Source organism: Paramormyrops kingsleyae, chromosome 16 (genome assembly GCF_048594095.1).
Source record: "Paramormyrops kingsleyae isolate MSU_618 chromosome 16, PKINGS_0.4, whole genome shotgun sequence".
In the NCBI taxonomy this organism is placed as follows: Eukaryota; Metazoa; Chordata; class Actinopteri; order Osteoglossiformes; family Mormyridae; genus Paramormyrops; species Paramormyrops kingsleyae.
The window spans coordinates 13,504,406-13,531,506 of NC_132812.1; the positions used below are offsets into that span (position 1 = coordinate 13,504,406).

Consider the following 27,101-nt stretch of genomic DNA (forward strand, 5'->3'; position numbering starts at 1 on the left):
ATCTCAAAAGATTTTCACAACTGCCCTAAACATTTACCAACCTAGAACAGTCAATTTTGCAATTGACTCCACTGATCCAGCATCATTTTTAACCTGGCAAATGTATTTGCCAGAAGACAAAACATCAGTCTTAAAGATTCTCAAAGTAATCTGGTTGTCCTCAAAGGAAATCTTGTGGTTTTCACTATCTCTCAAAACATTATCTTTATCTCGCACCCAAGAGATAGTCATTGGTTGGAAACCTTTGACAGATGCAGCAAACATTGCTTCTTCACCACAAATGACTGAGAGATTAGACAATTTCTTCACAAATGCGGGTGGTTCTACATGAAAGAGAAAAATAAATATTAGACACCTGACAATGCAATAAAGCATGCTAAACTGAGAATGGATACCTTTTGTTTAACATCCAGGATTACTAACCTCTAAGCTTAACTGTGCCAGTACATGTTGCGCTCCCAACATTGTTTGATGCTTTACACTGATATTCACCAACATCAAAAGCCTCCAGATTCAGAATATGAAGAGTAACAGAGCAACCCTCATTTACAAACTTGTACTTTCTACTGTCCTTAAGGGTTTTTTTGTCTTTATACCATGTTATCTCAAAGGGTGCTGTGCCAAGAAGTTCACATTCTAGACTGACATTTCTGCCCTTCACACCATCCACAGGCTGGGGTTCTTTGAGGAAAGATGGTGGTTCTAAAAAAAAAAGATTATATTATTAAATAAGCACTAGACACTGAACAAAAGTTAGCAAAAATCACAGAGTAAATAAAAAACAAGAATAGTTATTTAGAAAAAAAGGCAACACTTTATATTAACTGCGCCTTCATAATGCTTTGAAAGAGCATTCATAAGCAGCATGTAAGTATACCTTAACATACCTTATTAGCTTTAATATACACTAATAAACAATATATGATAATAACAAACATACTCGGTTGTTATATATAAAATAGAAATTTGATAGAATTGTATTATATTCCACACCAACTATATTATGAAAAATAATTATATTTCAATGATTTGTATCCATTAAAATTTTTCAAACCGATAAATGCTAATTGTTGTACATCTCATAAAAATAATATTAAATTCTTTCTAAGGCCTTGTCCACACGTAAATGGGTATTTTTAAAAACGTAGCTTTTCGATGCATTTTGGCCTTTCGTCCACATGCAAACGGTGTTCAGTTCATCACTGAAAACGGATCTTTTGTAAAACCCAGTCCAGGGTGAAGAGTTTCAAAAACTCTGTTTTCAGTGTCAACATGTAGACAGAGAAAACAGAGTTTTTGGCTTGTAACATCAGATTGTGGGCCGATGTCCACTTTACTTGATATCAGAGCATGCACCATTCGCTGTTTACATTAGCTGTTTTTTGGCCTAGGAGAACTGGTAATAAGGTTTCTGATTGGCCAACATGGCTTTACAGTTAAATTTATATCTCCCCCTTTTGTTTTGAGCATGCGCTTTTATGTAGAGGGAGATTTTTTTTTAATAACAGAGGAGAAAAACACTGTTTTTAAAAATACCCATGTACATGTGGACCACGGCTAAGGGTTATTTACATGGATAATTATATTTATATACCTTTAATGGTGAGTGTAGTGCTACAACTGATACTCCCAGCATCATTCTGAACTTCACATGTGTAGACTCCACTGTCCTCAAGTTTTGTGGTGGGAATTTCAAGAACTGCCAATGAGTCTACAAATGACATGTTGCAGTTTCCACCTGCAGCAACCATATTTTCATTCTTGTACCAGAATATGCGAAGTAAGGGAGAGCCAGTTACTTTGCATTCAAGAAGCACTGGTTCATCTTGCTTCACAAACTTTGTTGGTGGAAGTTTCAGCACAAATTTGGGAGGTTCTGCAAAGCCAAAGCATTAATTTTAGAAGGATATAAAACTGTGAAAAATATAAAACTGCAACAAGAGTCTGATAATAAGAGTCAATATATGAGAAGAAATGCATGTGACTGCTTTCTGATGAAATGTATAGTGCTGCTAAAAGAAGAGCCAAATAAGCAGTCAACCAAAAAGACACATATGGAAAAGAATTGGCAATGTTTATATGAAGATGCCTGAGCGAAAAAAGAGAAGAGCCCAACCTTTCACTGTTAGGTCGACTGTACATCTCTCTGTGCCAGCATCATTGCTAACTTGACAAACATAAATTCCACTTTGAGAGACTTGAACAGCATAAAGATCCAAAAAGCAGGACAAGCCTTCCAGTCCAGTAAAACATGAAGGTCCAGTTATCAATTCAGTTTCTTCTTTGAACCACTTTACTATAAATGGTGGCGTTCCTTTCAGAGTACTTTTAAAACGCACAGAAGAATTAGGAAGCACAGCTTGGGACTCTGGTTTCAACATGAAGCTTGGTGGCTCTAAAATTCATTGGAAAAGGAAAACAGCATACTAAGACGGTGACCACAGAATTTCAAAAGAAAAAGAAGAAGTTTGATGATGAATATTTTTTTTTCTGACCTTTCACCATCAGCAAACCTTGGCATTCACAGAAGCCTGCTTTGTTTGTTAATTTACAAATATATTCTCCACCATCAGCCTTCTCTAGCTGATCTATCTCCAGAGAAACAGTGTTTTCTTCTTGAGCAAGCTTGTATCTTGTTTTACCAGTAATGATAATACCATCTTTTTGCCATTCCACAGATATTGGAAGTGAACCAGAAAATCGGCAAAGAAGTTTCACATAAGATCCCAAAACTTCTTGCATTTCCCTTAATGGCTTCAGGAATGATGGAGCAATAAGTTGTTCTGATTTGAGAAAACAAAAAACAACAGTAAGACTTTTCAACTTCAACTACATAATCATCTCCATCTAGAAAAATGTGCACCAACCTAGTACAACCAAAGTAACTTTGCAACTAGAAACTCCAAAATCATTGGTCACTTCAAATGTATAATCGCCTCCATCTTCAATCCGTGCAGATTGTATCTTAAGACAACTGATATTATTCACAAAGCTGAGCTTTTGATATCTGCTGGATGTAATCTCTTTGTTGTCTTTCAGCCACTTGACTTTCAGTTCAGGTGTGCCAGATACTTTACAATCCAGACTGACTGGATCGCCAGCCGTCACATTAACTGTCTCTGGTTTTTCTGTAATCTGCGGTGGTTCTAAAACACAGTAAAATATAATGTAAAGAATTTGATGACTTCTAAAGATGCTTAAAGCTCTTCAAAGTAAATAAAAGCACAAACCTTGCACAACTAGAGTTGCAAAACTCTTCTCTTGTCCAGCCTCATTTGATACCTGACAGGTGTACCTTCCACTATAACTAGCCTCTGAGACTGCAATTCTTAGAGAGGCTACATTGCCCTCAAACTTCCTTTCAATATTAGCATCCTCTATAATCCAGTCCTCATCTTTTTGCCACTGGACAGTCAGTGGAGGTGATCCCGCCACAACACAGTGAAATTCAGCTATTTTTCCCAGGACAATGGCAATATTTTCAATCTTCTTCACAAATGATGGTGGCTCTGACATTTCATAATGAAAAAATAAAGTTCAATATTTTTAACAATGACAAAGAATCCATTATTTTTCTATAATAATAGGAAACTAACCTTTCATAGACAGCACAGTGGTGCAGGAACACCTTCCAACTTCATTTGCCACAGTGCACTGATATTCACCAACATCTAATGCTTCACATTTGAATATTTCCAAGATCACAAAATCATTACACTGTGAAACTATATGTCTTTTGTTAGAAATTATTTCCTTAGCATCCTTTTTCCAAGTCACCTCAAACGGAGATGTGCCTGTCACTTGGCATGTAAGAGAGACATCATAGCCAATTACAAATTCAAGAGGTGTTAATTCCTTTATAAAGGCCGGGGGCTCTGGAATAAAATTATAATAATAATTAAAACCATTATTGATTTTATAAAAGAAAGAATATTATTAACAATCTAAACGGGTACTAGATACAGTATACTGCATATTAATAGTAAATATGTTCCAACTACTGCACAAATCTAAACTATATGTACTGACCTTTCACTTTCAACTCCATACTGCAACTCTCACTGCCAGCTTCATTACGTGCCTCACAGAAATACACTCCACTGTCTTTTATATCGGCATTGAATATCTCCAGGATAACCAAGGAGTTATCAAAGGACATCTTAAACTTCTCACTGGGACTAATCTCATTTCCATCTCTAAACCAGGTAATATATATTTCAGGAGTGCCAACTACTTGGCAGTCAAATTTCTTAGTTTCTCCAAGTTTAATCACAGCGGTGCTCTCAGGCTTTTGGGTAAATTTTGGAGGCTCTGAAATCAACACATAAGTATTTCAATAAGCTTACAAGGCATATAAAACATACAAATAACAATATGATAAAGTAAAAATGAACCTTTTACGAAGAGTGATGCTTTACAAACTTCAGAGCCAATATCATTACTGATTTCACAAAAGTAGTCCCCAGAGTCTGATGTCTTTGCAAAAAAGAGTTCCAGTAAACTTGAGCAATTATCCTTCTGAACAGAACAATGTGAGCTGGATAAAATTTCCTTATTGTCTTTAAACCACTTGATGGTCAATGGGGTAGTGCCACTAAAAAATACACTGAACTGTACTTTTGTTCCAGGCAAGACATCCATTGACTCTGGCTTTTTGATAATACTTGGAGGTTCTAATAGTGAGCAAAACCAAAACAGATTATTTAAGAAGTATTCATTCAGCATACATGCTGTGAACAAAATGTGTTATACTAAAGGATTACTACAAATATATTCAATTCTTTTCTACACACCTTTGACAAGCAATGCACCAGAGCACTGGTCACTCCCAGCTTGGTTATTGGCAATGCAGGTGTAACTGCCAGTATCAGAACTATCAAGACGGCTGATCTCCAAAAATGCTGTGTTTTCAAAGAATGTGCATTTGTGCTTGTCATCAGTCTCAATTTCTCTATTATCTTTGTACCAGGACACAATTATTGGAAGGGAACCAGAAACAAGGCATTCCAGATGGGCGAATGACCCCTTAATGCTGTCTACTGCTTTCAGCTTCCTTGTAAAAGATGGTTTGATTATGTGATCTGCACAAAATAAAGGAAGATGCTTTTAGGAAAGATGTCTTAGCTATGGCTTTGTAATACATATACTGTATAAGACACTGTACCAATTTTCCAATATACCGACCCAAAACTGTAATCACAGCTTCACAAGTGCTGCTACCAACATCATTGGAGATCTCAAAGGTGTATTCTCCACCATCACTTTTGTCAGCAGAGAGAATCTTTAAAGCAGAGTGTTTGTCTGTGCTGTGAACCTTGTATTTTTGCCCTGATTTCAACTCCCTCCCATCCTTTAACCACCGGGCTTTAAGGGTTTTAGTTCCTGAAAAGCTGCACTCCAGTGTGGCTGGATCCCCAGCTGTAACACTGATTGATTTGGCCTTTTCGATAATATTAGCTGGTTCTAGGGGCAAAATGCAATATTTTAAAAACCAACAAAAATGCAATTTATACTCATACAAACTCAAAACACTCAAAACAAAATAACTAATTAAATGGTTAAATAACACTCGCAACAAACCTTTAACAACCAATGAGGCAGAACATTTCTGACTTCCAGCTTCATTCTTTGCCAGACATATATATTTTCCATCATGTTTTAGCTGCATATTTGTAATATGCAGCTTTCCAGTTTGATCCTCAAACGAAATTTTAATATTTTCATCTTCTTTCACCTCACGATCATCTTTTATCCATGAAACAGTGATTGGTAAGGACCCTTTCACAACACACTGCATAGTGACTTCATGGCCTACAACTGAACTCACGTTCTCTATCTTCTGAATAAAAGATGGAGGTTCTAGTACAAGAAAAATAAAACAATGATATTGATATATGTCCAATATGATCGAAAGAAACATATTTCCCAAAGATGTAAAATCTAAACTTCATCTACTAACCTTTCAGACTCACTTGACAATCACAGGAAGTCCTCCCTACTTCATTTGTAACAATGCACTGATATATCCCAGCATCTCCAACTTCACATTTTAAAATATGCAGGCTAACAGTATCATTATGTAAGCTGATCTTATGTGTTTTATCATTTCTCACAATTTTACTCTCTCTATACCAAGTAAACTCAAATGGAGATGAGCCTGAAATTATTCCTTCCAATATGACATCAGACCCTTTTACAATTTCCTTTGATTCAATAGCCTTCACAAAAGTAGGTGGTTCTAAAGCAAAAAAGACAAAATATCCATAATGATTAATTTGAATATCAGTGAATTATAAAAACTACTAAAATGATCCTCAGGGATATTTTACAGACCTTTCACTGTAATTACACTGTTGCATCGGTCACTACCAGCTTCACTTGATGCTTCACAAACGTAATCCCCACTATTATCAACAGAGCAGTTGGCAATCTGCAGAGTAGCTACTGAGTTACTGAAGGCCATTTGATATTTGTCATCAGAACTAATTTCAGCCTCATTCTTGAACCACTTGATACTGATGGTAGGGCTACCGATTACTCTGCATTCGAGGATCACTGCACTTCCACATGTTACCAGTTTAGCACTCTCAGGTGTCATTACAAACTTTGGTGGTTCTAAAAAAATAATTAAAAAATCATAGTCACAAAAAGCCAATACATTTTGCAATAAACAAAAAACATATATAAAACAAACACAAGAGACAGAAATATGAGCAACAAAGGCAGAAACCAGGTAAAAGAAAGAAAGCACCTTTCACAAATAAGACGGCGGTGCAAGTCACTTTCCCGGCGTCATTGGCCACTAGGCAAGTGTAATTGTCTGAATCAGTGGGTTTCACTGAATGGAGTTCAATGAAACTTGAAGTTGACTCTTTCTTGATGAAACATGAGCCTCCGGTAAACATTTCTTTCTCTCCTTTAAACCACTTAATGGTAAATGGGGATGTACCAGTAAAAGCACTCTGTAAGACCACAGTGGATCCTGGAATTACCTCCTGGGAATCAGGTTTCATTATAAAGACGGGAGGCTCTGTTTTTATTGGAAGAGAAAATAATAACAGTATTCAATATATTTTATTATATACAGTAGTTTAAATACTTTTAAAAGTTTTTGAAAAATTATTAAACACTAAAAAAGAGGGCATGAGTGTTTTTCAAACCTTTAACAAATAAAGCTCCACTGTTTTCTTTGCTTCCAGCTGTATTTGTTGCACGACAAGTATATAACCCAGCCTCAGTCTGTTGTAATTCAAAGATATCCAAAGTAGCAGTGTTTTCCTTGTAACTCATTTCATACTTTGCACTGGCTTTGATTTCAATCTCATCTTTGTACCATGAAATAGTCATGGGCTGCGACCCAGAAACCTTGCATTCCATGTGGACATTGGTGCCAACATTCCCATCAGTCTTTTTAAGATTTTTTATGAAGGAAGGTGGAATAATACGATCTGTTCAACAAGAAGAAAATTAAGTACCTTCACAACACCACAAATCTATGACCAAATAATTCAAGGAGATATTAACAAGTTAATGAGATCCAGAACCAACCCAGGACAGTGACAGAACATGTGCACTGGTCTTTTCCAACACGATTTGCCACTTCCAAGGTGTATTCACAGCTGTCTCCTTTTTCTGCCGTAAGAATTTTCAAAATGGCCACGTTATCCTTAAAAGTCATCTTGTACTTCCGACTGGCTGTCACTTCCTTCCCGTCTCGGAACCACTTCACTTTGAGTTCTGGGCTTCCAGACAGAGTACACTCTAAACTTACTGGTTCTCCTGCAGTCACACTAATGGATTCTGTTTTATCCACAATTCTCGCTGGTTCTAAAATGGAATTAAGTAGCTTTAGACTTGACATAATAAGACTGTGCATAAAATGTGCTGCAAGTTTAAAAATATCAACAAACCTTGAACAGACACAGTAGCTTCACACTGCTGTTTGCCAGCATCGTTTTCTGCCTGGCAAATGTATTTGCCACTATGGTTTATGTTTACAGTCTTGATAGCCAGAACTGCAACATTATTCTCAAATGTCATTATTACATTAGGATCATCATCAGTTAAAATATCAGAATCCCTCATCCATTTGACTGTGATTGGAGATGAACCTTTAAGAGTTCCCTGAAGTCTAACAGAATTTCCCAAAATAGCTGAAGTATTTTCTATCTTCTTGGAGAATGATGGGGGTTCTAGATATAAAAGAACAGCATTTCTTAATATGCATATAGAGAATGCAAATACATATTCATACATGAAAATCTTTGATAGCTGAACCTTACTAACCTTTTAATTTACCAGTTGATTTGCAGGAGACTTTACCAACATCATTTGACACAAAGCACTGATAATCCCCAATATCTATACTTTCAAATGAATAAATCTCCAAAATCACTTTAGAATCATTAGAGATTATGTTATGCTTTTTGTCAGAGGAAATTGGTTTCTTATTTTTGCACCAGGTCACCTCAAATGGAGCTGTGCCAGTTACTTCACATTCAAATACAGCTGTAGTTCCCTTAACTACTTCTACCATCTGCAATTCTTTTTTGAAGAAAGGAGGTTCTGAGAAACAAAAAAGACAACTCAGTTGCATCCACATTTGATTTAAAGATTCTTTTAAATCAAAATGAGAATTAGTGTTGCTACACACCTTTTACAGTTAAAATAGTGCTGCAGCTTTCACAGCCAGCATCATTTAACACTTCACATGTGTAATTTCCACTATCTGTCACAATAAGATTTAAGATCTCTAGGACTGCTTGGCCATCCTTGAAGCTCATCTTGTGTTTCTCTCCGGGGCTGATTTCTTTGTCATTCATGAACCATGTTACATGTAGCTCTGGCGAGCCTTTAACAGTGCATTGCATTCGCCCCGTTATGCCCTGTTTCCAAAGGATTTTGGGTTCCAGTCTCTTAAGAAAGGTTGGGGACTCTAACAAGAAGTATTAGAAAATGGTCATAATGCAATACTCAGTCATTTTCAGTTAAGAAATCATGATCCAGTGTCGAGAAATGAAAATAGTGATAAAAGATGAGACTAAAATAGTCAGATCAACATATATAAAAGATGGTAAGAGGCAGCATAAGAAGCATCAATATTTATTTATTTTCTATTACTATATCACTATACCTAACGTTTCACACATCAGAGATTTAAGAGTTAATCTCCGGTTGTGCAGATCTGCTGCTTCACAAATACTGCACAAACACGGAAAATTAACTTTCAGTCTTACCTTGAACGCTTACTGTGGAAGAGCAGCTATCACTGCCAGCATCATTTGCAGCTGTACAGCTGTATTTCCCACTGTCTTTAAGCTTCGTATTAGGAATTTCAAGAGTGGCAACTTTGTCCTCAAAAGTAATTTTAAGATCCATGGAGTGATGCAGCTTCTTGCCATCCCTAGTCCAGGTGATGACCACTCCAGTATCTTCATCTACCTGACACTCAAGTCGCAATGGCTTCCCCAGAGCTACTGATGTTGACGTAAAGGTCTTTACAAAATTAGGCTTGTCAATTACCCTTAGTTCTGTGCCACATATGTCAGTTCCAACAACATTTGAGGCTTTACATTGGTAAGTCCCTTGATCAGAGACAGCAAGTTTCACTATTTCAAGAGTGTGTCGGTTCTTGTCAGCAGAAATTTGGTAGTTTCCTCCCGAAGAAATAGCAACATTGTCTTTTTGCCAAAGAGTATTCATTGGAGATGAACCAGTAACTACACACTGAATTCTTGCTTGTTTTCCCACATATGAAGTCACCGGATCTGGCTTAGTAATAAAGACTGGTGGGAAAACTTCTACAAAAATTACAAAAAATATATATATTAAATATACCGGCTACATACAATACAAGGGCATAACATGTTAAGAAACAGATTACATAACTACACTGTTAAAGGTTGCCAGATACAGCACCAGCAACCAAATTCATATTCCAGTAAATAATAATAACCACTCATATTCAATAACAATCACTGAAACAAATAAAACACCATTCATTCCACTTACCAGCTACATTCAGAGAAGCTGAACAGCTATCACTGCCATATTTGTTTGTAGCTTTGCAGGTGTATTCACCACTGTCGGCTTTAGTTGGATTCAAAAGCTCCATGGATGAGGACAGGTGATGGCTGATGATCCTGCACTTGTCACTCTCTCTCATCTCACTGCCAGACTTGAACCACTTGAATTTTACATTGGGTGCCTCTTCAGTCTCACATTCAAATCTGGCGCGACTGCCGACACTGATCTCCAAAGGTTGGATTTTGTGCCGAAAAACAGGTGGTACTGTGTTGCAGAAGATGGGCGATTGGGAAGAAAAGGGGAAAGAAAACCAAATTAGCACAACTGTCAATGATTCTTTTAAATTACATTTAATGGGGAGATGATCAGCTGGATCAATGATGATAGGATGGCAAACACTAGTAATCCAGGAAGTGACTGAAAAGAAATGGTGGAAAGGTTAAAAGGAAGAGAGCATCAAGGCAGTTTTTGAGTGAAATCCATGGGGTAAAGTGATGTCCAAAAAACATGCAGAGTTTGTGGTGGTACACAATGCAAGAGATGGAAGATGAAACATTTAAAGCGGTGATTTTTCAAGAAAAAAAAATAAAGTGAATGGTGGAAAATTAATTTCTGAAGTTTATTTTTGACAGATATGGGGATGATACTGGAGTAAATCTTATTGATCATTAGTGATTAAAACTGAGGTAAGGTCAACACTATACATACTTAATATACATGTGAAAAACCATTTCAGCAAAAAAAAGAGTATTTGAAAAGTGAACCAAAGATTGGGTTTTTTTTAATGGAGATTCGAGAAATGTAATAGTTAGTAATAATGTGGTATTTAATATTTTAATGCTGGAAATAATTAGTTTTATAAAAAAAATTGTCAGGCTTATCCATGATATCCAACCTCTTAAGAATACTGTGAGTTTTGATGATGTTGAGCTCTTGCCAGCCTTGTTCACAGCTTCACAGACATATTCTCCTTGGTGCTTCTCCTTGATAACCTTGTCAATTACTAGTGTGTAATTATCATGGTCCTTATAACACTTGAACTCTTTGCCAGATTTAACCAATTGTCCATTGAAATACCAGTTGACATTTGTAACAGATGTTACAATCACAGTGAAACTGACCATACTATGCTCCTCTACTTCAGTGTTCTCTAGAAATGTTTCTATAACTGGAAAGTCTTTTGTAATTCTTCCTGTGACTTCAGCTACAACAGTTTCTTTCAAAATCTCTGCACTATATTCTTGTACAACATCCGATTGGTCTACCGGTATTTTTGGCAATGAAACATCAGTGGAATGACGTGCTGTCCCAACATCTTTGTGGTCGCCTCTTGTAGTTAAAGCTTCAGTTTTCTGCCTTGTGATCTCCATAGATTTCTTACATTCAACTTTTGATTCAGCTTTCATCTCTCTCTTTGATGTGATGTCATGTGATTCATGAAGCACAGTATGATCTTCAGTTTTGATAGTTTCAAAAGAAGCATGAGATTCAACCTTCAGTGCAGCAGACTGGGGTTTAGCTGCAGAAAAGTCTCCAACCATTTCAGAAAATCCAACAGTTTCTATCAAAGAAGACAGCATTTCTTTAGAAGATGTGCTGCTGACCCTCAGTCTTAGTGGCTTATCTATCTCCTTTATTCCAGGCTCTTCAGAGGTCAGGACTGGTTTATCATGATAGATCATAGAGTATAAAGTTGATTGAAGCTCATTTCTTAGATCAGCAGTCTGGGGGTAATCACCATCAAATGCAACAGTAATTTCCAAAGGTGTGCTGCTTGTTGTGATAAGGTATGTGAACATTGCATATTTGGGTGCTTTGAGCATTTTAACTTCCTTTACCTCTACAACTTCCAAACTATTCACAACTTCGGCTAACAGCAATGGCTTTTCACATGCTACTGCAGACTGCAATGCATGTTTTAGCTGATGCTTTATGTCCAAGCTGAATGATTTTGAAGTAGGAATAATAAAGGTAAGCTCTTTTGGTAATACTGTACTTTCCTGGGTCTCATGCACGGTAAGCACTTCTTTGGACTGTTTTATACTGCAAGCTTTGTTTGTCTCTGATTTATTTATTTCTTGAGATACTTCTCCAATTATTACTTGTGTCTCTGCCATTATTACAGATTTTCTAACTGACTGCCCTTCCTGAATTTTGACAGCAAAATCTTGTTCGGCAGCTTCCAAAGCAACACTACGTTCGGTTGAGATTGCTTTCTCCTCTATGTTAACTGGTTCGCAAGGAATACAAGGCTCAACCTTTGCTTCACAGCTAAATTTCTCTACTACATTCAAAGTATTTGTGTGTCCCTCCTGTAAAGTTTGACTGTCTTCTGTGGTCATTAGGTGCATTAAGGCCCACTGATCCTCTTTCTGAACTAATGCACGCTGCTGTTTCACAACTGTGGTGAATGGGGTCTCCTTGGGCAGTTCCACTGGCTTTGAAATCACCTGGAGAATATTTTGAGGCTTTGGTTCTGTTTTAAGTACAGAGCAAACCCCAGTTATTGACCCATCAATGTTTGTAGAATAGTCTGCTGTTAGCTTCCTTTTCTCTTCAATGCTTACTGCTTGTCTACGGACTCTCTCCTGTTTCGATAATGAAATTTGTTCCTCAGGCTTTTCAACTGTAAGTATTTCCTCTTTAGCTAAAACACACTCTGGGTGAACAGACTGAAGATGTAAAGGAGTAAGAGATTCTTTTGTAGGCTGAATGGAATATTGAATTTCCTTTGAAGAAAACTGTGATGACTGATCATAAGTAATTGACTTCTGTTCACTAGTAGTAATTGTATGCAACAGGGTAGGCTGTTTTATAATATCTGTTTGTTCAGCTGTTGGTTTCTCACAAATAATTCTGCCATCGGAGGGTAATGTACACTGGTCTCTTATAACTTGTAAATGCATGATTTCTCTTTTTTCCTTTTGAGACTGCATAGAAAGCGCCTTTTCTAAATCTGGCATTTGAGTCATTTGTTCATCTTGGAGAATCTGCTTTTCTTCAGACATCAAACTTGACTTAAGAATGGCATCTTTACAATGCACTGCTTTTTCTTCTGCTGGTCTCTGTATGTCAAAATCATCCTCTTTTGATAAAAAAAACTTTGTTTCAGTAACAGATGCTAGAACTGGCTTGAACATTTCTTTTACAACTGAAGACGGAATGGAAGCTTCAAAAGTGGACCATTCTGTAGAGTGTGCTTCAGACAATTTCTGCTTCTCTGTGGCTAAAGCAGAATATAATATTTTTACACCTTCTTTGACTCGGTAGCTTTGTTCAAACTCTGGCCTTGAAATCATTTCAGATTTTTCATCCACAATGGGTAACCTGGTTTCCACTTGATGACTGCTAACAACTTGTTTTGGCTCAGGAGCTGATTGTATCTGTTCTCCTCTTCTATCACCTGACAGCTCTGTCCTTACACTACTTAAGGTGGTAATTTCATCAGTAACAGCTGACATTATTTTTGAATGTTGTTCTTGAGCCATTTCTAGTTGTATAACCTCAGGACTTTGAATGCGATCTGACTGCTGTTCTGTGAAACCTTGATTCTCCTGCACTTCAGAGGTGACAGAGGCCATATGAAGCTGCCTCACAGGAGCCACTATAGATGGAGTAGGTTTGGAAGCCACAATTAATCTCTTTTCTTCTTTGTGAGATTGTAGCACTTCAACTTGGCGGGTGACCTTCTCCCTCTTTTGAAAAAGCATGTGTTCCTCGTCATGGGTTATAATCTTGGTAACAACAAGTTCTGCACTGCAAGAGGTATACCCAGAGGGATTTGATGCCTGGCATGTATACAAGCCACTATCTTCCACCTGTAGATCCTTTAAGTTCAAGAAGCCAGAACCGTCTGGGTTGTTCAACATTATGCAATGGTCACTGGGAAGAATTTGATAACTACCTTTAAACCATGTGACCTCTGGACGTGGGTTGCCAGTTACTTTATAATAAAAATATGTTTGGCCTCCCTCAGTGCTTTTTACATTCTCTATTGCCATGTCGAACCAAGGGGGATGTCCCATTACTTTAAAAGATTTCTCTACATGATGTCCAATTTCAGTCTTTTCTTTATCTTTCACATACAAAAATGTTGTACATGTTGACTGACCGAATTTGTTGGTGGCGGTACAAGAGTACTGGCCTGCATATTTTGCCTTTACTTGGGTGATTATTAAAGTATACTCATCTTTCTCTTCAAAAAGCTTGTAAACTGATGAAGACGTGATCATTAGCCCATTGTGAAACCATTCAACTTTTGGCTTTGGAAAGCCTGAAACTTCTACTGTGAACTTGACCATCTCATTAACATTAACATTTGCAGCTGACATTTGGGTCACAAAAAATGGCCTTTCGTTTTTCTTTTCTAACATGTAAGAATATCGTTTGGACTCTGGCTTGAGTTCAAGTGTTTTTGTTTTGTCTAACTGATGGGAAGTGCTGTAGGTTTCTTGCCCGTCTTCTTCAGTAGTCACAGTCAAGCTAGAAAATTCTGTGTAAAAATAATAAAGATAAAATTTTACTCAAAATACCCATGCATTAAAAAGATAATACTGGATGGATGACTGATGATGAATATTCTCCATAACATTTTAAGAAGATGACAAGATGTTTATGCACAACTGACACATCCCTAAATTCCTTGCTCTGGATTATGTCATTATTGCAAGAGTCTTCATTATTCTATCTATGGCAAGCAGACCACCCCGCCTGCCCCATACTGCAACTGATATATTTATCTAACATACATCAAATATGAAAGAGACAGGGGCATTTTTCCATTCCTTTATTAATTCAGGGATCCATATTAACATCACAGACACAAAAAAATGTTCACTGTAAATCTTATGTACAAACAATGCATTTTTCTAGGTTTAATTTAAATATTCTATTTTTCAAAATACATGTGCTATCTAGCCTCTATTGCTTAGGAAGCCCAAACACATCTCAATACATTCCAAACACCTGTTTCCAAGAATGTTCTGAAGCAAAGATATTTTACTTATCTACTGTAATAATTATATGGTATTTTAAATTCACAAGATATATTTACATTATTCTCAATTAGAGTATTTTTGAAGTTTATTTATAAAATTGTACAACTATATAGCATGTTTTAATGTTAAATTAAAGCAGGTAAATATCAGGTAGTTCCAAATAAACAGAATGGGTAAGAGTTGAAGTAAATTTTAAGTATGTAATACAATTTTGGTAAAATTTCCCTCCATAATAGCCATTACAAGTAGAACTGCAGAATACAATAAGTATTCAATGGGGTTTGAAATTATATATTGTCATACCCAATACCAAAAGAATTTTCATCAAAGAACAAAGCTTAAATTGTAAACGCTCATATTAGACAGCCAGCCATATTTAATACTTTCAGAAATAAAATAAAAAACCATATGGCTTCAAATAATTAACTAAATCATGTTGCTAAATACAATGTAAAATATCCAGCGTTCTGACATTTTTATCATGCAAATACGAATAACTGTGTACAGTCCAGCTTGATTAACCTTGTCTATGAAAACCCTTTTTAAAATTTCCAGTTCTTTAGTTTCACACCATTATCCACAAGTCTGCTCTTCTGTCACTATAGTATTTATGAAGTAAAGAATCCCTAATATATCTAATGTATGCCAAATGTACTCAGTTCACAGAATAATGTTAAATGAAGTTACAACATATCTTTTTCTATTAACTGGAGAATGGGGTTCACTGCTACTGCAATTTCTTCTTGTGCTGTTGATACACCAAATCGTGTGCACAATCTCTGTACCACAATCTTAATTCTCCATACAACAAATTTATATTTTATAAATATCAAAATACTTTCAATACAGAAGTTGTCTCAGTAAATCCTGCTTTATTACGAATAACGCATTTAAATTCACCAGCATCACTTTGGTTAACATTTGTTATAATCAAATTAAAGTGCCCTGGTGCTTTCTCTTGTATTATGTACCTGCTTGTTTTAATTGGTATACCATCTTTATACCACTCTGCTGTGGGTTGTGGTTTTCCATTAACTAAACACTGAAGCAACACTGGAGTTCCCAAAGCTGCAGTCACATTTTCCAACGGAATTACACACTTTGGGGGACTTTCAGTAATTTGAAACTGAAAACTGCAAGAGTCTGATGTTTTAGCCTTGAATTCTACCTGATCATCTTTGGCTGGCTCTGCAAAAACATCTAAGTTAATGCTGACATATTTCTCTCCTTGCTCGCTTATCCCATTGTTAGCCATTGCAATAAGTCTGACAGCTTTCTGTGACTCATCAGGATCTTGATCAAACTCAAATTCAAGCTCTATTTCTGAAGCTTGCTCACCTTCCACTAATGAATTTCCAACAACTAAATCAAATTTTTGTGGCTGCAATTTAGCACTTCCAAGGGACACTGCAGTCAACTCTCTTCCTCTTGCCTTTCCTGTAAACATTTGTGGACTTAACACAAGCAGTGTGGCTCTACAAATTGTTTCACCTACAACATTTATAGCTCTGCAAGCATATATCCCACTATCACGACTGTTTACTTTCAGTATCTTCAGAAAATGGTTGTCGCCTTCAGAAAAAGAAACATATCTCTTGCTATCAAGAGGGATTCTCCGGTCTCCTTTAAACCATGACACTGTTGGTGAAGGAATTCCCATCAAAGAACACTCAAACATTATATTGCAATTTTCAGGGGTCTCCACATCACAGATTGGATTTATAAAGCGTGGAGGCATTTCTGTAACCTCAAAAGCTATTTTTAAATCATCATTTTCCTGTGAAATAAAATCTACAGTGTTCTCCTCATACATACTTGGTAGTACATCTAAGGAGATAATCATACCTTTATTATCAGCTGTGTACTCAGGGATAGTTACAATTTTAACCTGTTTTTCAAATTCCTTTACTTCATTCTCATCCAGCTCTACCTCTAGTAGGATCTCCTGAGGAGAAGGGGACCTTGATGAGTCATTATCCTCAACATCAAACTGTATAACATGTTGATGAGTAACAGTAGGAGGAGCTGGCATGAACTTGGCTTCCTGAGATGCAACCATTACAAGAGCAACACTTTTTGCTTCACCCACATAATTAATAGCCTCACAGATGTACTCTCCTTGATCAGCTTTAGTTACATTTTTAATTTCTAAAGTTATATTGTCCCCATCTCTCTTTATTTTAATCCTTTCATCTGCAACTAGTTGGGTTTTATTTCGAAACCATTTCACATTTGGAGAAGGCAACCCAAAAACCTCAGCAAGAAATATTAACACCTCACCTTCAAAAACTCTTTTTTTAGTAAGTGGTTTCAGGAATGCTGGAGGAATTCCCTGGACTTTTTCCTGAAGAGTTCCCAGACCAAGTGAACTTTGTCCCTCAGGAATGATAATACCTTCATCCAAACTAAAGGTGAGAGGAGTTGTTTCAATGCCTTCATCCTCAGGGGATCTTAGAAATTTTGCTGGTGAAAGGAATCTTTCACCAGAGTCAGTACTTTTAAGGTCAACTGGAGAAACTGGATATTCCTGAGGAGTAATAAAGCCCCATGAAGTATCAGATGGAGTCTGGAAAGATTCAGGCGATTTTGGAAATTGAGCATTCTCTGTTGAGGACACTGGAGTATAGTATTGTTCAATATCTGCCATTTCATCACTAAATGTACTGCCTATTTCAAAAGACATTTCAGATTCTGGAGACAATGGTCTCCCGCTTTCAGATGGTGGATTATAATAGTCATATACAGCACTGAAGGTAACCTCTTCTACTTCAAGCGAGTGGATACTAGCACCAGAAGGGTCTAACCTCTTTCCTGCCATTGCTACTGCTTTAGAAACTGGTTTCTGTTGCGGACCTTCTGATACAAGATAATCGGTTAACGAAAACGTTTGATTTCTTGCAGCTATTTCAGAAGCTGGACTTGATACCCCTGATATCAAAACTTTACTCTTTATCTCAAAGTCTGCACATTTTTGTCCTTCCTGTCCTTCAATATCTAGTCCAGATCTGTCTGTGGGCTCAGGTTTATTATCTTTCAGTTTATCGTTACCAATAAAGGAAACAGGGTATTCACCTGTAGGATCAGATTCTCCCTCATATGCTTGTGCCACCGGGCTTGCAAACGATAAGCTTTGCTTTGGTTTTACTATAACTTCAGGTGATGCTGACTTGACACTCAGTTCTGAAGACTGCTCAGAGATCTTGTCTTGAGCTGTCTCAGGATGATCAAGACTAGTGGTAAATTTTACAAATGCTCCCTCAATACCTTTCCCAATTTTTTCTTCTGCTGCACATTTCGTAATTACGTTATCCTCCCTTTCTTGTGTATTTTTAAGTGAGATAGGTACTAATGCCTCGGGTCTAACAAGCTTGGGTGAGTGCTGAACCTCTTTCACGCATGACAGCGAAACAAAATGACAACCATCAGTATGAGTCTCCACAATATCCCTTGTATCCTTTTCTTGTTGCGCAATGTTTTCATAAGGTTTTTTCACATTTTGTAACAATCCTAAGTCAGCCTGTTCTGGATTAATTACGACTTTGGGAAAATTCTCCTTGGGGAAATATGAATCAAACAATTCACTTCTTGGAGATGAAACAGCTAATTCTGGCAAAGCAGATGACTCAAATGCCTGCTTTATTTCTGAGACTCTAACAGTTGCACCTGAAGACTGCAATCCACAACCAGTTATTGCAGGAATAGTTCTGGAAAGAACCTTTGCTGTTTGTGCTTGAACTGCTGCCTCTTCATCAGCATAACCCTTATATGTATGATTTGTTTTCTGCAATGGAGTCATATCCTTAATTGAGATTAAATTACTTTCAGATGATTCAGGGCGCCAATCTCTTAATTCTTTATCTTCAGTTAGTTTTGTGGTTCCTTTTGTTGTTTCATGTACTTCAGGAGATACGTCATAAATATTACACTGAGAACTCAGTTCTGGTGAGTTGATTGGTGAAATGGTACTTTCCACAGAAGTGTCAAATGACACATCAGATATGCTTTCAATCTGTCCCAACTTATTCTTGGCAACTAATTTATATGTCCCTACATCTAAGTATGAGAAGTCATTAATGTATAGTCTGTATAATTTGTCTTGAGATTCAAATCTGTATTTTGTGACGGCAGTGTTTAAACATACATCATCATGAAACCATGTTATTGTAGGGCATGGATCTCCCATTAGAATGCACTCTAGTATGGCCGTCTGACCCTCTGGACAGCTAATATTCTCTAGTTCTCTGATTACCTGAGGGGCTTCTGCAGAAACGTCAAAGGAAAATGTAAATTTATGTTTTGTGCTTTGTAAAACCCTATCACTGGTTGAGTTACCTGGGCATTTTTCAGTGGGTACAAATGATTCTCTGATATCCTCATTAAATTCTGGGAGTGGTGTTGGTGCAGTAATCCTAATCTCCACAGGGGAAGAATGAAGAGATGATTCTAAGGTGCCTGGTCTATGAAAAACAGTTTGTGGAACCTGCAACATGGACTTCTCTAACTTTGATTCTGTGTATGTTTCGAGTTCCTCTTCAATCATTCTTTCAAGACTATCTTTATCCATCTTGGATGTTACTTTAATTTCCTTCGAATATTTTGGATCTTTTTTGGACTGCTCACTATCAATTATTATGAGCGCAGCTGAGCTTATTGCTTTTCCATACTTATTAGATACACTACACGAAAAAATGCCCTGATGGTATATAGTAGGATAGTAAATCGTTAGCTTTGACTCAGTTGCTTTGGTGCGTATATCGTAATCTGAATCTTGTAGAAGAGGACAATTATCTTTGTACCAAGTTACATTAAGCTGTGGGTCTCCCTTGAAGTGACATACAAATTCACTCATCTGACCTTTCTTCACTTCCAAAGTAATCAATTGCTTTACAAACACTGGGGCATACTTTTTAGATGACAGATTAACTTGTTCATGAGACATTTCAGCAGCTCCTCCCTTTAAAGTTGTAATGCCCTTATCATCAGTTAAATCACACTCCAAAAGAGAAGCGCCTTTATAAATCAATTTACTATGATTCCACTCTCCAGTGTGGTCTGTCATAGTTTGATCTTCTTGCAATAAACATTCATTCTTACTTTTATTAATACTTTCTTGAGATACTGAAAAGGCATATTTGGCATCTCTAGGTACGATGCTTTCTTTTACTTCTGAACAAACAAGAGGTGATTTTTGCCATTTTTCCTCATCAGCAAAATCCTCTGTTTCCTTTGTTTTACATTGGAACTGTTCTGTTACAATCCAATCAGATTCAAGTTCAACAGCTTCTTCCTGTTCTACCAGAAAGTCTTGTTGCCACTTCATCATTCGTTGAGATTGAGCTTCTTCTTCGCTTACAAAAAACACATTCTCTTTCTTTGCATTTTCACACAACATGGTTTCATTACCAATTATCTGTTGAGAATATTCTACTTCATGGCCCTCAGGAAAATGCTCAAAAACAACTTTTTCTTTTACTTTTTCAACTTGTTCAAATAATTCTTGATGTGGTTTTATAGGTTTAATGCTGTTTTTGGACTCTTTATTTTCAGTCAGCTGAGGTGTATATTCTGCACCAACCCAATCAGAATCAAGTTCAATAGCATCTTCCTGTTCAATCATAACATCTTGTTGCCATTTCATAATTCGTTGAGTAAGAGCTTCTTCTTCACTAACAAAGTGTGTGCTTTCAATTTCCCTTTCACAAAGGTTCTCTCGTGACAAATGATGTTCATAAACACCCTGTCTTGATGGCATCTCTTTTACAACTTTTGTTGTCTTGGACCTTGAGGATCTTCTAATTGAGGGCTCACAGATTTCTGCACTTGATTCTTTATCTGTTGCCTTCTTTGAAATATGTCCATCAGACTTCAAATATAGTGAATCTTTCTCTTCTGTCCATTCAGGCTCCAAATCTACAGCTTCTTGTTCAAACTGCATGCCCTTCTGCCATTTCCGTTTGTGTAAAGTTAAATATTTATCTCCTCTTCCCGATGTTTCACTTTTAAAGTTTCTCTCATAAATGTTTTCCCCTGAAATGGCTTTATACTCAGACGTTCCCCTACTTTTGATAATCTCTTCTTCATCCATAAAGCCTTCTTTTATTGACTTAGACCCTTGGACTTCCTTAGCTACAATTTCCTCATTCTGTCGTTCTAATTCTCTAGTATTACCCATTACAGTTGTAATAGACAGTTGGGGTTTCTTAATCTCAGATAAAGCCAATTCGTTATCACACTCCCGATGAAAACTTTCTTCAGTCTTAATATGCACATTTTCATGAGAAACCACATGATCATCATCTGCTAGGTATTCATGTTCCATCTTCATTCCTTGTTCATTGCTTTTGACAGCTCCTTGGTGTACTTCTTGCAGGTCAAATGTTTGTCCATCATCCTTCACTTTGATATCCTCAGTTAAAAGTTCTCCCTTCATCATTTGTATGACTCGAGATCTGGACTGTGGTTCAAATGTATGTCTCACCCGTGGTGTTTCCAGCTCTCCACTCTGTTTGATTTGAGCTGAAGTCCTTGTAAGGTTATGTTCACCATAATCACCTGGTTTGATAATTTGTTGAGTTTCAGACAATAAGCCTCCCTTACCTCTTAAGCGTTCAACATATTCTGCATAGCTGGACTCACTTGCAACAGATTCTAAGTCAAATTCTGATGATGACATTGTGGAGATGGAGAGACGCTTTTTTCTTTTCACAGCTTTTTGCAGTATACTAAGCTTGGCTTTTACCTCTCCATGGAGACTTTCTGTGTCACTAAACCGGTCACTGAACCTGTCGCTGAACTTATCACTAAATCTATCACTGTATCTGTCACGACCAGTAAATCTGTCACAGTATATGTCACTGAATCGGTCATTAAATCTGTCATATTTTTCAAACATAGGAGCAGGAGAACGTGCTCGCTCAGATGCAGTTTCAAGTGTTGCTTTGTCTAGAGTTCTAGATGAAGATGATGTTCTGAAATACACAGTACGCATTAATGTATTCCTAGATTGAGTTCGCCCTCTGAAAGCCTTTGACTTTTTATCAAAAGGAGAGCCAACACACCTAAGGTCAACCCTGAACTTCATCTCTCTCCTTTGCTCAACCAATGATTCAGTGCTTTCATGAGTACTTTCTGACCGTCTCAAGAAACTTAAAAAATTGGCATCTTGCTCTTCCCTTAATGATACAAGAAGTGAGGCTGTTGACTCTGCAGATCCCTCTGTGTTAATAGCCATTACTCTGTAGCTGCCCGAATCTTTTTCTTTAATGCTGTCAATAACTAAACTGGAAGTATACACATGCATATTGCTTTCATTATGTACCCTACGGCGAAATTCTTTCTGAATTGGTCTATTATTGTGAAACCACAGAACCGTTGGGGACGGCCAAGCTACTAATTCACAGCTAAATATAGCAGGATCCCCTTCTAAAACAGACTGGAATTTAATCTTTTTAGTGAAAGATGGCTTAATATTTTCAGTGGATAAATTTACAGATGATGTTTGACTCAAGCAATAATCAGCAGAATTAAGACTGTGGTATAAGGAGTCATCTGTGCCTGATAAGGTTCCTTGTCGTTGTCTTCTCGTATTCACATTTTCAACCACCCCTTCATTTAAAAATAATTCTGTAAAATAAAAAGAAAAATTACTCAATAAATTGTTTGTTCAGAAAAAAAGAAAATGAAAACGTATTTAAAATGGAAAATTAATAAAATATTAAACACATGCAACAAGTTTCAAAGCCATGAAAAAACAGTGTCACTCACCATATTTGTTCGAATAAACGCAAGACTTGATTCTTTTTTTAAGATTCTGACACGAAAATTGCTTGATGTTTTTGTTCCTTCTTCAAACCGTGGACATTTCTTCAAAGAGTACGTTTCTTAGAGAGCATTAATCTTCCCAAAATAAACTGATGCGTTTAGAACACAAAATTTTCCTCTGTGATTCAGAGTATGCTAAAATATTCCTTACCTGACTTGCAGAAAGATGAATAAACGCCCTTTCTAATCCTTTGAATGGGAGTAAGTTGTTCAGACATTTGAAAGACATTTCTTGCCAATGAAGAATAAAATGTATATAAATGAATGAACTGTAGAAATGTATGAGAAGGCGTTTATTCGAACTAATATAGTTTATCATGTTATTTAAAAAAGCAAACAACATTAATCACATACAACTATCTGCAAGCCAGTCTAAGAAATATTTGCAGGGAAAAGAAATTTTAAATGCAAAAAAAAAAAAGAAAATAAAAGATGCGGCTGTTTGTATATCTTTTAAAGAGAATTTCCTGTAGTCTGGAAACTTTAAAAGATACAGCAACATTTTTCTTCAAATAATAACCTCCACGCTTTAAGATAAGAATAGACAGATGCAACCAACAGATTGCACTTTTTCAAGAAATTTGAATGCAATTCTTATTAGTGTTCTGTACATAGATAGATATTGAACAAGGCCAAAGATTTTTTTAAAAAGAAAGGTACACTCAACACTTTACAATTGCTTGCATGCTGTATGCCAATAATAAAGTCAAAATGAGTCATTTGTAACACATATAAATACTAGCTCTGCCCATTTAATCAAGTAAAAATAATGAGGATTAATCCTACCTTTGATTTCCTCTTCAATCTTAACTTCAATCTCTTCTTTCACTTTTGTCACTAAAAAGAATCAGGCAATGTTCTTAAATTAAATATTCACATTCCATGATTTGCTTTCAACATAAAAATAATCTGATGCTTGCTTTTCCATTTGAAAATTCTTTCTTTGCAACAAAAATACAACACACAAAATCAAGTCCTCTTTTAAATAATATTCAATAAGCCAGAATTATAAAATGGGATGTTATAAAAATGCAGGGGTTTCAAAGACATTCAGTAGAAGATGAATCCTATTTAAATAATGGTATCAGACTCTTCTGATTTTTCAGAAGGCCCCAGTCTATTTACAGTCCAGGTTTGCTCCTCTGTAAAGACCTTTCAAGCTGAGAATTGAAAATCCTGATATAAATAATTAAAATATATAATCATAAATTTACTGAATTGTCATCATATATATAAACCCCATTATAAATAAATGTGTGTGTGTGCACACGTGTATAAATAAAATGACAAATGCAACACAGGCGTATATGGTGATGCATTACATTAACTGCACCTTCATAATACTTTTATATTGCATTCATAAAACGTTCAGTGCACCTTCACAATGTATTCATTAAGTATTCATAAGACATCCATAAACATCATAAACAAGTGAAGTACCTTACATATATATATATATATATATACACACACACACACACACACACATATATATATAAATGTGTGTGTGTGTGTGTGTGCGTTACATTTTGTTTTACAAAGTTAGGAAAGTGTTGTTTAAGGTTTAAAGACTGGTACTGGATTGGTACTCTGTGTTGGCCGATACCCAAAGCCCAGGTATCGGTATTCGTATCAGGACAGTAAAAGTGCGATTGGTGCATCCCTAGAAAAAGTACAGAAATAGTGAAAACAAAAACAACAAAATCAGATATTTATAGAGATGAGAATTGCGGCACTGTGAGGGTGCTCTGAAGGGATTCCTTGATTGGAATTATTTTCAAAATGTTTGTGCTTTCAGTGTCTGTGTCAGCAATTAACACAAGCCCCTAACTATAACCTCTGAAGTGTTAAGATGTACGAGTGAAACACTTCAAAGTCTCATGATTTAAATAAACAAATTACAAAATCAACAAAATTTACAAGGAAGGAATTTAAAAACATTAAAAAATACCAGGCAACAAAATAAAACGTACCAAAAAGAAGAGATTAAATTAAGAGAAGATTAATATACCACATGCAAATTATTTTAGAAGAAAAACACAAACTTTACCTTCATTGGTTATATAAAGGGTAGCACTGCAAACTGTATCTCCAGCATGATTGGTTGCTTTGCAAATATATTGCCCAGCATGCTCAAGAAAGGCATCAACTATAATTAGTGTGGCAATGTTTGTCATTTCATCAAAATGAAAGACAACATTTTTAGTTGGTTTTATTAGCTGCTGATTGTGGAACCAGCTGATATCTGGTGCTGGTATTCCACATACACAAGCATGGAATCTGGCAACTTCCCCATGATGTACTATGCAGTTTACTATAGGCTGAATGAATGTGGGTTTTTGAACAAAACGCTCCATTTTTACACAAGTTGATGCATGCCACTCAGACTTGGCTGTACTCTCCTCAGTTTTGTTTTGCCCTGGAAGGAAGTATGTCACTGTTCAAATATAACTTTTTGCTTCATTGCAGTATCATAAATACATTTTCCATAATTTGTTTGCATGTGTTTTCAGATATGCTTGTTCAAAATTCAGAAGAATTCAATGGAATCTCAAAAGAATCATACAATACATGCTATTATGCAATCATAAGCAAGACAAGTGCATCAGAAAACAAACTTTTAACCCATCTGCTAATCGAAACTGCAGCACAATCAGTACAGAGTTTGTCATGCTTTTAAGCAATTAAAAACTCACCAACAACAGATAAGACTGCAGAGCACGATACCATTCCAGCTGGGTTTCTCGCCACACAAGTGTACTCTCCCTTATCCTCAAGGAAAACTCGAGTAATCTCCAACTGACACTTATCATCAAACTGAGACATTCTGAAGATGTCAGATTGTGTGATCTCCTTGTCTTTGCAGTACCAGGCAATCTGTAATTCTAAAGAGAAATCAAAGAGCTTTACATGCTAGACTACACACAGTAGCTACAGTAGCCAATAATCATAATTCCTGTACTGAAAAGCTAATAAACTGAAACAAGTGAAGTACCTTCTCCAGTGACACGACACTGAAAGTGAGCAGACTCTCCTTCATTGGCAGTGGTGTTGTAAATTGGAGAAATGATAACAGGGGGGGACAGTGGAGCTCCAGTATCAGGGGAAATCACTTCAGGAACTAAAAGAAGAGATAGATTTCATTACTAGTCACACAAATACAAAAACAAAATCATATAATTAATTTGGCACAAATATCCAACATAAATGATTTTTTAAAATTCATCCAAGCAATGGAAACGCCTACCTTCTACATTTAGAGTAGCAGTGCTGGTAGCCTCTCCACACTCATTTTTGGCCTCACAATTGTAAACAGCTGCATCTTCTGGGAAGGCCTCAATGAGGAGGAGTGTGTACTCATTGCCTTCTTGCAAGAATTTGCACTTGAATCCAGAAGACAGGACCTGAGAGTTCTTGTACCAAAACACCTGTGGCTGAGGGTTGCCTGTCACCACCACGGAGAAACGGGCTGGTTTTCCGGCTTCAACAGACAGAGGCTCCATATGCTGAATAATCTGTGGAGGCTCAGGAACTGAATCAAAGAGAATATATTCATATATTAATGGAATATTGTTTCTGCCCAGAAAGGCAGACAAATAGTCCAAGAGTCACATATAAGGACAACCAAAATTTTACTATAATCTTAAATATTGAATTTTTAATATGAATGAATCATATAAGGGATAAACCACCACCAAGGTGTGCAGTTATACAAAAATAATCAACAACAACTTGATGTAATGCGCTAAACAACATGGAGTTGATTATTTCCGTATAACCGTACACCTCAAAGTATTTTATCCCACATACACCGCAGCTAAAAATAATAATAATAATAATAATAATGATAATAGAAAAATAATAACTGAATAAACTAGTCAGTTAATTTTTTTCAGAAGAACATTACTTCTATTTGCATTTAATAATGTTCCAGTGTGCTCTTAAACATATAGTCCCTATAAGGACATAAAACCTGGTCAGACCGCTCACTGGAAGCAGCAAGTGTGTACATACTTCAGGTTGCTGTTTACAGAGGATGCCACATACTTTTTTTCTAACGTGTTTAATGTGAAAAGAGCAGTTTCCAGCTCACTGGAGGACCAGTGCTTGAAAAAAGAAAATTATTTTATAAAGATGTAAAAAGTTCAGTATGTTTAGAAACTGTTCTCAGCATTCAGGGAAGAGGTATTCAGTAAAAGTTTGCGCAGTTATGCTTATTTGTAGTTTGATTTATACGCGCACACACACACACACACA

General features: G+C 36.5%; 2 protein-coding genes across 2 annotated transcripts in view; both read right to left on the minus strand.

Moving 5' to 3' along the window:
- Positions 1-27,101, minus strand: part of LOC111838612 (titin-like) — a 191,717-nt gene that overhangs the window by 125,477 nt on the left and 39,139 nt on the right. Inside the window, exons 38-64 of the mRNA XM_072700423.1 lie at positions 26,092-26,376; positions 25,840-25,965; positions 25,541-25,729; positions 23,631-23,681; positions 10,012-10,290; positions 9,237-9,800; positions 8,654-8,935; positions 8,287-8,565; positions 7,911-8,192; positions 7,549-7,827; positions 7,161-7,448; positions 6,752-7,030; positions 6,334-6,615; positions 5,960-6,238; positions 5,581-5,859; positions 5,185-5,463; positions 4,794-5,081; positions 4,395-4,673; positions 4,030-4,311; positions 3,597-3,875; positions 3,231-3,509; positions 2,868-3,146; positions 2,496-2,783; positions 2,117-2,395; positions 1,595-1,876; positions 424-702; positions 42-323 (exon numbers count right to left, since the gene is read on the minus strand). Coding sequence (XP_072556524.1) covers positions 42-323; positions 424-702; positions 1,595-1,876; positions 2,117-2,395; positions 2,496-2,783; positions 2,868-3,146; positions 3,231-3,509; positions 3,597-3,875; positions 4,030-4,311; positions 4,395-4,673; positions 4,794-5,081; positions 5,185-5,463; positions 5,581-5,859; positions 5,960-6,238; positions 6,334-6,615; positions 6,752-7,030; positions 7,161-7,448; positions 7,549-7,827; positions 7,911-8,192; positions 8,287-8,565; positions 8,654-8,935; positions 9,237-9,800; positions 10,012-10,290; positions 23,631-23,681; positions 25,541-25,729; positions 25,840-25,965; positions 26,092-26,376 — 7,398 coding nt within the window. The remainder of the gene's footprint in view (positions 1-41; positions 324-423; positions 703-1,594; positions 1,877-2,116; positions 2,396-2,495; positions 2,784-2,867; positions 3,147-3,230; positions 3,510-3,596; positions 3,876-4,029; positions 4,312-4,394; positions 4,674-4,793; positions 5,082-5,184; positions 5,464-5,580; positions 5,860-5,959; positions 6,239-6,333; positions 6,616-6,751; positions 7,031-7,160; positions 7,449-7,548; positions 7,828-7,910; positions 8,193-8,286; positions 8,566-8,653; positions 8,936-9,236; positions 9,801-10,011; positions 10,291-23,630; positions 23,682-25,540; positions 25,730-25,839; positions 25,966-26,091; positions 26,377-27,101) is intronic.
- Positions 10,323-15,855, minus strand: LOC140578681 (titin-like). The gene has a single exon (XM_072700429.1). The coding sequence runs from the start codon at positions 14,397-14,399 to the stop codon at positions 10,725-10,727; it is 3,675 nt and encodes a 1,224-aa protein (XP_072556530.1). The 5' UTR covers positions 14,400-15,855; the 3' UTR covers positions 10,323-10,724.